At 33.1% G+C, this 14,497-nt stretch overlaps 1 protein-coding gene across 4 annotated transcripts; it reads left to right on the top strand.

Annotated features, from left to right (window-relative positions):
- The first annotated feature begins 2,840 nt into the window (after window positions 1-2,840).
- On the top strand, window positions 2,841-13,362 carry LOC112707146 (phospholipid-transporting ATPase 2). 4 transcript variants are annotated; one of them, XM_025758752.3, is made up of 26 exons: window positions 2,841-3,067; window positions 3,624-3,796; window positions 3,920-4,147; window positions 4,723-4,936; window positions 5,155-5,271; window positions 5,428-5,520; window positions 5,628-5,802; window positions 5,894-6,060; window positions 6,480-6,584; window positions 6,891-6,988; window positions 7,083-7,225; window positions 7,620-7,716; window positions 7,869-7,978; window positions 8,065-8,229; window positions 8,369-8,523; window positions 8,602-8,682; window positions 8,914-9,034; window positions 9,802-9,908; window positions 10,213-10,344; window positions 10,589-10,742; window positions 11,110-11,227; window positions 11,433-11,606; window positions 11,777-11,828; window positions 12,063-12,190; window positions 12,307-12,457; window positions 12,742-13,362. In XM_025758752.3, exons 3-26 carry the CDS (start codon window positions 4,023-4,025, stop codon window positions 13,075-13,077), a joined length of 3,318 nt encoding a protein of 1,105 aa, XP_025614537.1. In that variant the 5' UTR covers window positions 2,841-3,067; window positions 3,624-3,796; window positions 3,920-4,022; the 3' UTR covers window positions 13,078-13,362. The 4 variants fall into 4 exon arrangements, with proteins under 4 accessions (XP_025614537.1, XP_025614535.1, XP_025614536.1 ...); XM_029288479.2 differs by having other exon boundaries at window positions 3,057-3,227; XM_025758750.3 differs by lacking the exon at window positions 3,624-3,796 and having other exon boundaries at window positions 2,857-3,067.
- The last annotated feature ends 1,135 nt before the right edge of the window (window positions 13,363-14,497 follow it).

Here is a 14,497-nt window from a genome sequence, read left to right as displayed (position 1 = left end):
CAATTCTTACCGTAAATAATTATTTAATTATTTTTTAATTATATTTAAGTAAATTACTCTTAATATATTATTTTTATTCTAAATAAATTAATTATTTTAATTTTATTCTTATTCTAAATATCATAGACAAATATAATACTTTATTCAATACATATATATAACACCAACTACAGTTTTATAATCCCATTTAAGTATATAAATAGTAGGTAGCACAGTAGCAAAATCAAATAAAGCAACAACTTAATTAATAATTAATTTAATTAATCATCAATATACTAACCATTATAATTTAGCAAATTTACAATAGCAAGAACACCAAGCTAAATCCAACAACATGTAACTGTAATAATTAATATATATATATATATATATATATATATATATATATATATATATATATATATATATATATATATATATATATATATATATATATATATATATATATTAGGGTCTATCAGTCTTTAGTTGGGTTTTCCTCCCCTTTTAAAAAAAATTAGCTTAGTTGAAAAATCGGTCAAATTCGGATTCAATTTAGTTTATCGATTTTTGTTGGTTTTTCTAATTAATTTGTCACCAATTTTAAAACAAATGGCTTAGCTTTAAATAAGAACCAAACTGATGAATTGGCCAATAATTTTCGATTCCGTTCAATTTTCATAACTATCCTAATAACTAATAACTATGTATAGTGTTATATATATGGGGTCATCATCTCCTTTTAGAAAAAATATTTATGTATTTATTGTAAGTAAAGGTCTAAACGTGTACAAATGTTTATTAAAAATATAATTATTTATAATTTTTTTTATTAATTTAAATTTTTAGAATAAATAATACTATAAAATGATATAAAAAATTTTATAATTGAAAAGTATAAAGTTCATTATTCCTTATTATTCCAAAAAATTAAAATAAGACCACCCATATATGTGTAAATCAGCTGTTGCAATTCTTTATTCTGCATCTATATAGTATATATATCACCATTGTCAACTTATTTACAAAATTAAATAGTAAAATTTTTAAGTAAAATAAAGATTTAAAGAAAGCTAAATTTTAGTTTTGATTTCCATATTTCCTTTTCTCTATTAAAATTTTTAAAAAATTTAATTTATTTCATTTATATTATTAGTTCATTCTGTTAAATATCATTATTATAATAGTTTAAATTTTTTTTTTAGATAACTAAAACTAGAAAAAGAAAAAAGCAATACGTGTCAAAATAGAAAACATTATCTCACTTTTTTTTTAAAAAAATAACGCCATTATCTAAAATTATTTTCAGGACGATTATTTTACTTGCATAATGTGTGAGATAAGCAGGTCATAAACCCAAATTTATATGATGGACCATTAACTTGATAGGGAAATTAAAGTTTATCATTATCTAAGAAATTCAGCTCTATGTCTATAAACTTTGAGTAGTCTATGGTTTAGTTTGAACTTTGAAGGCAGCATGCAGAAGCAATCACATTATATTCCGCTTATCATTTAAAAGAAGAGACCAAAAATGATGTCATTAATTAATTAGAAGCAGCAATACATTATGCATTTTAAGCTTTATTATATTTGAACTTGCATCATCATATGTGATGAATTTGATGCAGTCCCGCAAATACGGTGTTGCTACATGCGTATACGGTCAAAAAAACTTTGGGTATGATGTCTCTATCGATCTTTGAATAGCCGAAATCGTGTTCAACTCATATGCAATCGCTTCACATACCTAAACCTCTTGTTAAGCTGATTTCCATTCATACTACAACTGTGTACAAGGACAGAATAATAAAAATATAAAACAAGTACTGTGGTTAGTTGGAGTACATTGGATAGATGAACATGTATGTACAGCAGTAATAATTATTTTATTATTAAGAGAGTATTAGGTTAATTACATTTTTCTTTATTATATTTTTATCTTATATTTCAATTAATATTAGCTGATTTTTTTACTTTTTTTTTTCCTAAAAATATTAGTCCATAGTATTTTTTTATAATTAATGATGTTTCTATTATGATTTTCTTTTTTCAATTTGTTATTAATTTATTTTTCAATGATATGCGTGATATATTCTCTGAAAAATTTTAAGTGACTAAAAAATTACTGGAAAGATATTTTGTTAATCATTAAAAAATAAAACAATAAAAGGGTGAAAACCGGTGATGATAGTCCTAGATCTAGATCTACCGACTTTCAGGAAGAGAGAAAAGGGACAATAGAGAATTGAAGAGGTTATTATTATTATTATTATTATTATTATTGAATTAGTAAAACGAAATTCACTAAGACATTATATACGTTCGTCTAGATGGTTCTCTTCATTTTCATATCATATGTTTATAATAATAAAGTAAGTAACTATATCAGCTAACTGTAGGAAGTCTTGGATTTTGAGGTACTACTATTTGCAGTATTATTTGAGACGATCAAATATTAGGATCTCACAATCTAATAGTAATAGACTAATAGTAATATATCGAAACCAAAAAAAAAAAGACTAATAGTAATATATACTTATATAGTATACAACCATACAAAAAAAGGTTAACAAGTTCAAATTGGCCTCTGAGAGGAAATTCATGACGTATTTCAAAGGTCCATGCTGTGCTTTTTAAAATAAAAACAAAATTATATATAAAATTGTGGAAATTATCAGAAAATTTTAAATATGATAATGGACTCTTTTTTTTTCTTTAACCCTATCAGTTTTGGGAGCACATTAATACAAAGATGATCTTGTCCACCATAAATGGGCTTTCAGGACCAAAAATAATTGGGCTGTCTAATCAAAAAGATTTGAAACTGCAACGAAAAGAAACAAAACTAATAAAACAGAAGAAGAAAGGAAATGTGAGAAGAGTCCAAAAAAAGGGGTTGGAAATGGTGGATGGGAAGTAGCAGTGGAGTGTATAGCTAGGACACATGATTTTAATTGGAAGCTACAAACAATAACATGAAACGAACCCATCCATAGTCAATGGTGGGAACGGGAACGATCGCACTCCAACATTTCTCGATCACCTTCAACAACTTGTTCCACCAAATATCACATTCAATTCACTGGTACCTTCTCTCTCTCTCTCTCTCTCTCTCTCTCTCTCTCTCTCTCTCTCTCTCTCTCAATATCTGTGTCTGGAAGCGATTGCATAGTTTACATGCCGCGTGACGATTCGTAACTACTAAATTAGATCGCGTTAACCTTCACTAGATTCCTAGCTGATTGGTACTCCCTTCGATTTTCATCAATTAGTGTGTTTCGTTGTTGAATTGATTTCATTTCATTAGCGTTAGGACTTTTTCATTGGCGTAATTAGCTGATGAGGTGTGAGGTTTTGTTAACTGAATGAGGGAGCTCGTTTATACATGATAATTTGGTTTAAATCGATCTGTGGAGAACAATAACGTAGCTTAATTTTTCAAATTTATATGGCGAATGATATATTATGAATATTTTCCGGCTCTGTTCAGTGAATTTGTTCCTCGGGCTTACGGCAACCAGTATCGGAGTGATGAACATTTGAAACTGATTGTTGTTTTTGTAATTAGAATATGGACTTCTTTTATTATTTGCTGTGAGAATTTCTCGGATATTCAGCTGATTGTTCTGGAGTTTTTGTAGTTAAACTTGGTGTAGCACATGTGATGAAACTAAATTCAGTTGGATGTGGTAGCATAAGGGGTTATGCATAACAGATTATAAGTTGCATGCTGAGTAACTTCTAGGAGTTAGAATTGTCAAGGATGGCATGGTGTTTGTTGTGCTGAAGTGACCTGCAGTCCTGCATAACTATGGTGCTTTTTTTATTTTTGTAATGGAGAGAAAATTTGTTTAGACCTTCCCTATTTCTCTTCCTTATCATAATAAAATTTATATACAAGTCTTACATCATTTTCCCTTCTCCTTGTTTATTGCAGAATGTGACTATTTTGGATATTTCACAATTGTTCTCTTTGAGCATTGCGGTGAAGGTGTAGAAGATATCTATAACATAAGCTAGTAGATGCTCGGGGCTTAACAATGAAGCGTTATGTTTATATAAATGATGATGAATCAGCTCATGATTTATACTGTGATAATCGTATATCAAACAGAAAGTATACTGTGCTGAACTTTATTCCGAAAAATTTATGGGAACAGTTCAGGTAATCTTTCTGCACATGGTATTTTTTACTCTCTATTTGAACTACTAGTGCTGTAACGTTGGTGCAAAATCATGAATAATTTACATGGTTCTACTGCATGACCTCCTTCGCTGTCATCTTCTCTGATATTGAATAACAAACTTTTGATTGAATGGAGTGAATTTTTCTTTTTCCCCCCCAAGATATACCATGTGTGTTTTGCAGTGTTTAGACATGCATTTTTAATTTTCATGAGGAATTCAGAGTTCAGACTTCAGAGATTAGAGAAGAATGTAGTATCAAATATAAAATATAAGCTTGCACATATTGATTTGGATGATTGTGCACAATTTTTTACTTGACATTCATGTAATTAATCCTAGATTAGGGATTTGGCCTGTCTTTTTCAATTTTATGCTGTGCAATTCAACATCAGTTTTCTTTTCTTGTTTTTTTTTTTGTTTGTGTGTTTGGGGGGGGGGGGGTGGGTTAAATTTATATTGAAATTTGAATATCTAATATGACTTGTTCCTGTCAATTATTTAAACATTGCCTTGGCTCTTTCCTTATTCCATCTAATTTTGCCCCTTTTTCAGCCGGTTCATGAATCAGTACTTTTTGCTGATAGCTTGCCTACAGCTATGGTCTCTCATCACTCCAGTAAATCCTGCCAGTACATGGGGTCCACTTATCTTCATTTTTGCAGTCTCTGCAACAAAAGAGGCATGGGATGATTACCATAGATACCTGTCAGACAAGAAGGCAAATGAGAAAGAAGTCTGGGTTGTCAGAAATGGCATCAAGAAACTTGTATGAAATATGGTTGATTTTCTTAAAGATATATTTATTCACTTCTTGTTATGACTTTTTGACTTATTCTGCATTCGTTACTGTAGGAAGTGGAAGTTACATAAGCTTCTTCATTTGTTAAATTATATAACATGTTTCTTTATATATGTAAATCTAATGGTCTTTTCTTGCTTTTTTTCCCCTTCTTTTCTGGTATGCTTGTATGGATGGTGCTGTAGATCCAAGCCCAGGATATTCATGTAGGTAATATAGTATGGCTACGTGAAAATGATGAAGTGCCTTGTGACCTTGTTTTGATTGGCTCCTCTGATCCACAAGGACTTTGCTATATAGAGGTAAGCTTGACATGAAACATGCTAAAATTGATACACGCACTCTGTGGCATTGCAGACAACATAGTTCCAGCATTCTTCTTTATCTTTCTTGTTTGTGGAAAGACCATGTTTCATTATATGCATTTCAAAGAGCTTATGATATAGCATGTTGTTCAGACTGCTGCAATGGATGGTGAAACTGATCTGAAGACAAGAGTCATACCTTCTGCCTGCATGGGAATTGATGTTGAACTATTGCACAAAATTAAGGTAAATTTTTATTACAGTAACTAGCTAGCAGTTTTACTGACAAAACTGTTTATGCTGAACAATGAATTAATTACTTTCTTCTTTTGTGTGTGTATGTGTGCGTCTAGGGTGTAATCGAGTGTCCCACTCCAAATAAAGACATCAGAAGGTTTGATGCCAACATGCGGTTGTTCCCCCCATTTATTGATAATGATATATGCCCTTTAACCATTAAAAACACAGTTCTCCAGTCATGTTACTTACGGAACACTGAGTGGGCATGTGGAGTAGCTGTGTACACAGGCAAGTACATGGATAACATTATACTCATGAAATCAGATATTTCTTCTGAAAAAATCCAATAATATGCATTGACCACACAATATTTCTTCAGGCAACGAAACCAAATTGGGCATGAGTAGAGGTATACCAGAACCAAAGCTCACTGCTATGGATGCCATGATAGACAAGTTGACTGGTGCTATATTTGTATTCCAAATTGTTGTTGTAATGGTTCTTGGCATAGCGGGTAATGTGTGGAAGGACACAGAAGCAAAGAAAGTATGCTATCATTTCTGAACTCAAGTTTCTTATGCACCCAAAATTTTATTGAATTTCAGCAATCTATGTTATCTGTGTATAGTAGTATCGTCCTCCATCTCTTTTCTTTCTGTTGAGGGAGCTTGGCAACTTGCACCCATCATAATTTGTTTTGTTTCTAAACATGCTATAGATTTATTCCACATTTTAGGATTCCAGGTTATCCAGCTTTCTTTTTGTGGTGGATGCTAAGTTTGTATTTTCCTTGTCATGTTGCCATTCTATTCTTCAATAAGTGTTTTCCCACTCTTCTTTCTGTTTAAGCTTTTTCCATGTTTTAATGCCTCATCTGTAATTGTTGTCTTTAAGCTTCCATGTTTTGACTTGTTACCCTAAAGGTGCATGTTGGTTGATGCTAATTTTTCTCTGTTTGTTTATAGCAATGGTATGTTCTTTACCCTGATAAAGGCCCTTGGTATGAACTATTGATCATCCCTCTGCGGTTCGAGCTTCTTTGTTCCATCATGATACCCATTTCAATTAAGGTGAGCTGGTTTAAGATAGGTGTTGGATTTGCATTATGGTGCATTTATAAGTTCAATACACAATTTTTCTTGTCAATTCAAAAAATAAAAAACTAACTTCAGTATAGAAAGCTATAGTCCATTGCAGTAGAGCATGAATGATCTCATGAACATAATGGAGGGATATAGACAATTATTTCCTTTGCATTGCTACTTTCAGCGGTTGCACCAATTATCTTTTATCAATGGATGATTTCAAGCCTGTTTTAAATATGTTGAAAGAAACAGTTTAAAAGCTGATGCAGCTAACTACTGCATCTCTTGCAGGTATCTCTAGATCTCGTGAAGGGCCTGTATGCAAAGTTTATTGATTGGGACCATCGAATGGTTGACCTTGAGACTAGTACTCCATCCAATGCAACAAAGTAAGTGGGAGAAATATTTTGAGTACCAAGTACTTTCTAGTAACTACCAGGGACACATTCATTTATTTTGAATTATGCTTGTCATGTGTGGCAGTACAGCGATAAGTGAGGACTTGGGACAAGTTGAGTACATTTTGACTGACAAGACAGGCACCTTGACTGAGAATAAGATGATATTTAGAAGATGCTGTATTAGCGGCATTTTTTATGGAAATGAAAATGGCGATGCATTGAAAGGTCTGGTTGTTTGATGGAATTCTCTTATTATCTTACTGATGTGAAATAGTTGTATTTAAATATCTTAAGTTAAAAGTATATCATTTCACATGATCAAGATTGAAAATTTTCACATATATTGAAAGACTCCTCAGGTGCATATTGTTAATGCGTAGGCAAAAGTTTAAAACTTTTAAAGATTGTCTAAATTAGTAGACAGAAGCTTAATTATTCAATTTTATATAGGAGCATGTGGAATTCACTTTTGTTCCTTCTTTTCACCCTCACTGCATATGCATTGACTTGCAGACTGTTTAGCTGAACCACTGAATCTTTTACGAAGATATATGTTCTTCTGGATTTGTTTTTAGCTGAAGTTTCACGTCTTAAGTCAATTACATCATTTGATCTGCAGATGTAGAGCTTCTCCATGCTGTTTCCAGTGGTTCACCTGATGCTGTACAGTTTCTTACAATTATGGCAATATGTAATACTGTCATACCTACACAAAGGTGATTCTACCTAATTCTTGCTAGTACATGGATGTGCCAAGTGTTAAGAACTTAAGACTGGCATATTCTTGTTAAGAATTTAGGATATTTTTCATAAGCTTGAGCATATTTATTTATTTGTGTTTGTTTTTGCTGGGGGCGATTCTCCATAGCAAAACTGGAGATATATTGTATAAGGCACAATCTCAGGATGAGGATGCTCTTGTTCAAGCTGCTGCTCACTTGCATATGGTGTTCTTCAACAAGAGTGGAAACATTCTCGGTACATGTTCCTTGCTATTCTTGTGGAAGCATGACTGATCTGTTGGCTAATTGAACTCATAAATATTTTATTTTTATATATTTCAGAAGTCAAATTTAACTCCTCAATACTTCAATATGAAGTGCTGGAAACCTTAGAATTCACCTCAGACAGGAAAAGAATGTCACTAGTGTTGAGAGATTGTCAAAATGGAAAGATCCTTCTTTTGTCGAAAGGAGCAGATGAGGCTATTCTTCCTTATGCTCGTACTGGTATGTTATTTATATATTTCAGGACAACCAAATATTATGTAATTAGGGATTTTGTTTGGATCCATGTTCTTGTTAATTGGTCACCCAGAGTTTGAATAGTTTGATGCATCTATTTGTTTGACACGATTTCTTACTGCAGGGCAGCAAACTCGGAACTTCATTGAAGCTGTGGAACAATATGCTCACTTGGGACTACGCACACTATGTTTGGCTTGGCGTGAATTAAGAGAAGATGAATATCAAGAATGGTCTTTAATGTTTAAAGAGGCCAATAGCACTTTGGTTGATAGAGAGGTAAATGGCATTCTTGTCAATGATTTTTTATAAAGTAACTCTTACGAATTGAATTTCTCAGTATACTATCTATCACAGTGGAGAGTAGCTGAGGTCTGCCAAAGAATAGAACATAATTTGGAAGTTCTTGGTGTTACAGCCATAGAGGATCGTTTACAGGTTAGTATTTGGTGTAATTGCACACATAGAGATCTAAATTTTATATAGCATTCTTAAATCTCTATAGTTTTACCCCATTTCTATATATATATATATATATATATATATATAGGTTGGTTTTTCTGTGGGTGGGGTGGGGTTGGGGGGTGGGGGGGAGGAGTAACTGAAGAGAACTTTCTTATGACTTCATATGATTATGATTATTTTTTCTTTTTACTTGACATTTTTTAGGATGGAGTTCCTGAAACAATAGAAACTCTAAGAAAAGCTGGAATAAATTTTTGGATGCTAACAGGAGACAAGCAGAATACTGCCATACAAATTGCCCTGTCATGCAATTTTATTTCCCCAGGTAGTTCAGATTGTGACCATGGAGAAATTTGTAGTTTTCTTATATTTGTTGGTCCTGATATGATCCTTTGTTTCTATCCCATCCTCTATTTTATTTGGGGATTTAAAAACATATCTGTGTGTTCATCCTACATTGCTGTGCTGTATGTTTCATTTTCCCAAAAAGAGAGCACAAGGTGGATGCGCTCAAACCACTACTGTGCTCATAGGTTCTATCATGACAGAATTCTCTTAAAAGATCAGTTATTAATTAGAGGTACATAAATGGTATTTATATCCTCAAGTATGAGCCATTTGTGGTTTAAGAGTAAATATTATATTGCATAGTTGCACCTACCTTGTGCTTAAATTCAATACATAATTGGTAAAAGCATTGACCTGAACCCTCCATGTAAACTATCTAATGCTTTTACAGTTTGCAAGATACAAAAGTTTAAAATCAGGAAATATCTAGAATAAATAAGTTGAGTTTGAAATGATCTCAATTTCTGCTCCTGGGGCTTAAAAAACTGAAGCTTCTTGTTCTCTGGGGTAGCTTACCAACACAGGTAAACTACGCATTACAGTTTACATAACTGTTTCAAGCTGAATTTCCCATCTGTTTTGCATAAGTCTGCTATTTTAAGAGCTAGCATAGCTTTCTGTACCCATTGATTTAATATTTTTTCTTTAATTAATGTTGTGCAATCTTTGGTAAATTTTCAATTTTTGATGAGAATATTTAAAAGAAGCTTTATTCTTTCAATCCCCTCCTCTCAAATTTGGTAGAGCCGAAGGGCCAGCTTCTATCAATTGATGGAAAAACGGAGGATGAGGTTCGTAGAAGTTTAGAGCGAGTGCTTCTTACAATGCGGATAACTACCTCGGAACCTAAGGTATGGCTGATACGTGCCCGAAACTACTTAGGATCCAGAGATTGGGGAAACATTGCATACTTTATGTTACTTATCTTGGTTATTTTGGATTTTCTAATTTGTGGTTTCCTTTAGCAAGGTATATCATTTTTTTTGCTGTTGTGATTGTCACCTTACTTCATTTCCTCTCAAATTCTTCTGTTATGAAAGAAAAAAAAAATCATATTCTGCTTGTTTACACTAGGAAATTCTTTTTAGCAAGCATGCATTAACTTATTAAAATGCTTTGAAGGTCATCTGTTCCTTGTTCCTTTTTCATAAATAGGATGTGGCTTTTGTTATTGATGGCTGGGCTCTTGATTTTGCACTTAATCACTACCGCAAAGCTTTCACTGAGCTGGCAATATTGTCAAGGACTGCCATATGTTGTCGCGTGACACCATCCCAAAAGGCTCAGGTTTTGTTTTTGACAACTTGATCCATGTATACCTACTGTTGTTTTAAGATTTATGATTTAAATTATGGTCGGCCTGTGCTGCCATAGTCATTAAAGTTTTAGTTTGTTGATCAGACTAAAGAGGGGGAGATTAGACAGATATAACTTATATTTTCTTCCTGGGGAATTTACTGCTCTTATCATTGTCTCTGATGCAGTATGGCAGACAATTTGGTTTACTCTGTTTTATCATTATTTGCTGCAGCTTGTACAAATCTTAAAATCATGCGATTATAGAACGTTGGCAATTGGTGATGGTGGGAATGATGTAAGGATGATACAACAAGCTGATATCGGCGTGGGCATCAGTGGCAGAGAAGGATTGCAGGCAGCAAGAGCAGCTGATTACAGTATTGGAAGTGAGTCTTCCAATACATTTTGCCTTGTGCAATGATGATGTGTAATTGTGTAGATTAGTTATCTAACACTCTTCACCTAGTATATTCCATTTTTCTCATCTAAAATTCTATCAACAATTTCTTCATATGGTTCAACTTTTGCTTCTTTCTGGTATTTGTAATCTTTATCAATCATTCGTCCATGTTATCTAGCAACCATAATTTGTCCTAGCATTTTTCTGAAGGCTTTTATTTTCAGTGGTTGGAAATTAGAGGCGGATTGGTGGTTCTCAGTCTCCCTTTTATTTTTCTTTTATTTATTTGTCATATGAACACTAGGTTTCAACTAACGCATTGATATTATTTTTTGGTGGGGGTTAACTTGCAGAGTTCCGATTCTTGAAAAGATTAATTCTAGTCCATGGCCGCTACTCTTACAACCGGACAGCATTTCTTTCTCAGTATTCATTCTACAAATCCCTACTGATATGCTTTATCCAAATATTGTGAGTTTCTACTAATAATGGCCTTCTTTTTTGCTTTACCATGCATGTAACCTGCAAATTATTTTGAAAGCAGATGCTACTGCAAAACTCTTTCCTTTCAGTACAGTCCTTTGTAGTGATTCTTAGTATGAAATTTGCATTGCAATAGGTGCATTCCTATTCCTCTTTACCCTAATTTTTTTGGCACTAATGATTGCATTTTCAGCTTTTCATTTATTTCAGGGGTCTCTGGAACCAGCCTCTTCAATTCTGTCAGCTTGATGGCTTATAATGTTTTCTACACAAGTGTTCCTGTTCTAGTCAGTGTGCTTGACAAAGATCTTAGCGAGGAAACTGTGATTCAGCATCCTCAAATTTTATTTTATTGCCAAGCTGGGAGGTTTGACATTGCCTTTAACCTTACTGTGTCAAATGCTATCCTGTCGTCTTATGTTTCAGTTCGGTGCAACTGAAAAATTATTATTGTTGTTGTTATTATTTGGTAGTCACTGCTTATTACAGTGCTGTGAAAATTGGTAATCATTAAATCAACTGTAATTATTTGAACAGGCTTCTAAATCCCAGTACATTTGCTGGATGGTTTGGGCGATCTCTCTTCCATGTGAGTCTTGTTTGTCAGCACATTTTGGTATTTATACTGAAAAGTGAAAACAGGTCAACACTCAATTATTTATAAATTAGGGAGATGATGAGTTCGTAGAAAGCTTATCAATCATGAGTTATGATGAATGCATCATTCCTATAAATCTTAAATTCCTTTTGCTCTAACAAAATACACTGTTTTATACCATGATATGTCAATTGATTTGTCACTGGTGTTGATTGTGATTTGCAGGCAGTAGTTGTATTTCTTATAAGCATACATGCTTATGCTTATGATAAGAGTGAAATGGAGGAGGTTTCAATGGTTGCACTCTCCGGTTGTATTTGGTTGCAGGCTTTTGTAGTGGCGATGGAGACCAAGTAAGCTATAACAGCTGTTGCTATTTATCCCTTTGCTTATCATTCTAGGGAGCACACACTTCTATCCGCAAAATTTCTCTCGTTTCATTTTTGGCTTCTTGTTTTGATTCCTGCAGTTCATTTACAATATTGCAACATCTTGCTATATGGGGTAATTTAGCTGGGTTTTATGCTATCAACTGGATCTTCAGTGCTCTTCCTGCATCAGGGATGTATACAATTATGTTTCGGTTGTGTCGACAACCGTCATATTGGATATCAATTTTTGTAAGTATCTTTATATCTTTATAACAGTTTTTGCACGCTATGAAAAGTTCTTCACACTTAAAGGGAAAACTATCATTCCCTGCTGCTTCTGTGCTCTTAGTCAATGCAATGCGATTTCACACTCTATGAAATCTTATCCCCAAGTTTCACTCAATCCCAAACCCCCACATCCATTGGTTTTCTTTTTCCTTCCTGATAATATTCAAGTATCTGTTTTCTTGCTGTATCGAAATATATTAACTAGTTAACATAAATCACTTGACGGCAACTGTAATTCCATACAGCTCATGACTGCAGCCGGGATGAGTCCAATCCTCGCGATCAAGTATTTCCGATATACATATAGACCGAGCAAAATCAACACACTTCAGCAGGCTGAACGCCTCGGGGGACCAATTGTGTCTCTTGGTACCATTGAGCCTCAACCCCGACCACTTATAGAGAAAGATGTTTCTACCCTGTCAATAACACAACCCAAGAACAGAAATCCTGTGTATGAACCTCTGTTGTCAGATTCTCCAAATGCCACCAGAAGATCTTCAGGAACGCCATTTGATTTTTTTCAGTCACAGTCAAGATCATCGCTGCCTAACTACTCTAGGAACTGCAAGGATAACTGAAAGCATCATGCAGTTGGAAGAGCTCTAGCTGCCGCTGCTTGGTTTGTATATCCCTTTTGATCTTTACTAACGAAGCCTAGTGTTAGTTCTTAGTTGACTGTATCACAAGAAATAATTATTGTTCGTGATAAATGTATATCTATTCAATTTTTATTTCTCACCTGTAATTTAATTTACTCATGATTATGTTTTATTGCATTTTCATATTTGGTGACTTAACTAGTTCTTGAGAATATAATTTTGTTAACAAGATTCCTATATAGTGCCACTAGATAATTGTTCATACGAATCGGTATTTTCATTTCTTGATTTTATTTTCTATTTTTCTGTTTTATTTTATCAAGAACTATTTCCTTAAAGATGTAATTGGCTCAACTTTTTCCTTTACCATGTAAGTTACTTTGATGTAAGACTGTTTTTCAACTCTGATTATAATGTGTCAGTGTTCTTCCATGGAGCAGTGTTTAACATACGTAGGAATCTGCAGATGGAATAACCCAGCGCACAGCTGAACTAAGCTTCAAACTGCATGTAAAGGTAGCATGATTGAGATATAAATGCATGAAGGTGCACGCCATGCATGGCGAGCATTGAGAATCTTTCAGCGGCAAATTTGCGTTGTGCATGCAGAAAGATAAAGTAAATCGGCCTATCACCAAAAAACGTACCATTCACATGTGTCGGTAGTTCTCTGTACCCAACCAATGTTGAACAAAATCACAAGCATGAAAGTATGGGCTCCTCGTCACTCAGTGTATGCTCTGTTTATTTCCTTCTAACAAGGAAAAGACAAAGAGTGAAAGTGAAAGAGGAAGGGGTTAATAGACACGACTCCAAAACTTGGTAATTGTTATAGTGGATGCCATTCTGTTGTCTACATCATTTTGTGAGGTTATTATGGCAGCTACCATCAATAGGTAACCCAGATGGTCACAAACCGGCAACCATGAGTTGCCAATAACTACCAGTAGCACTTCTCCAAAACCGTGAAAAATTGAAACTGGCAACAAATGACTACTCGAATTGATTTCAACATTAAATTAAATTAGGATTTAGTTAACTTTGTCCGTTATATTTTAAAAATATAATAATAATTAAAAAATTTATTTACACACTAAAATTAATCATTATATCTTTTATATAAATATATATAATTTAATTTATTTTTAATATATATTTTATACTAATAACTAATTTTAATGATTATTTTCATGTACCTCTAACATTTTTTAATATTTTTAATGTATTCCACAATTAAAAATATAAAAGCGTTTATTTTTCAACAATTTTTATAAAAATAGAATAGAGCGTTTATTTTTTAACAATTTTTATAAAAATAGAATAGAGCGTTTATTTTTTAACAATTTTTATAAAATAAGTTCTGCTATTCTTATTCTTAAGACATAAATTAGTAAAACTC

Source organism: Arachis hypogaea, chromosome 8, assembly GCF_003086295.3.
Source record: "Arachis hypogaea cultivar Tifrunner chromosome 8, arahy.Tifrunner.gnm2.J5K5, whole genome shotgun sequence".
Taxonomy (NCBI): domain Eukaryota; kingdom Viridiplantae; phylum Streptophyta; class Magnoliopsida; order Fabales; family Fabaceae; genus Arachis; species Arachis hypogaea.
This window is presented reverse-complemented; position numbering and strand designations above follow the sequence as displayed.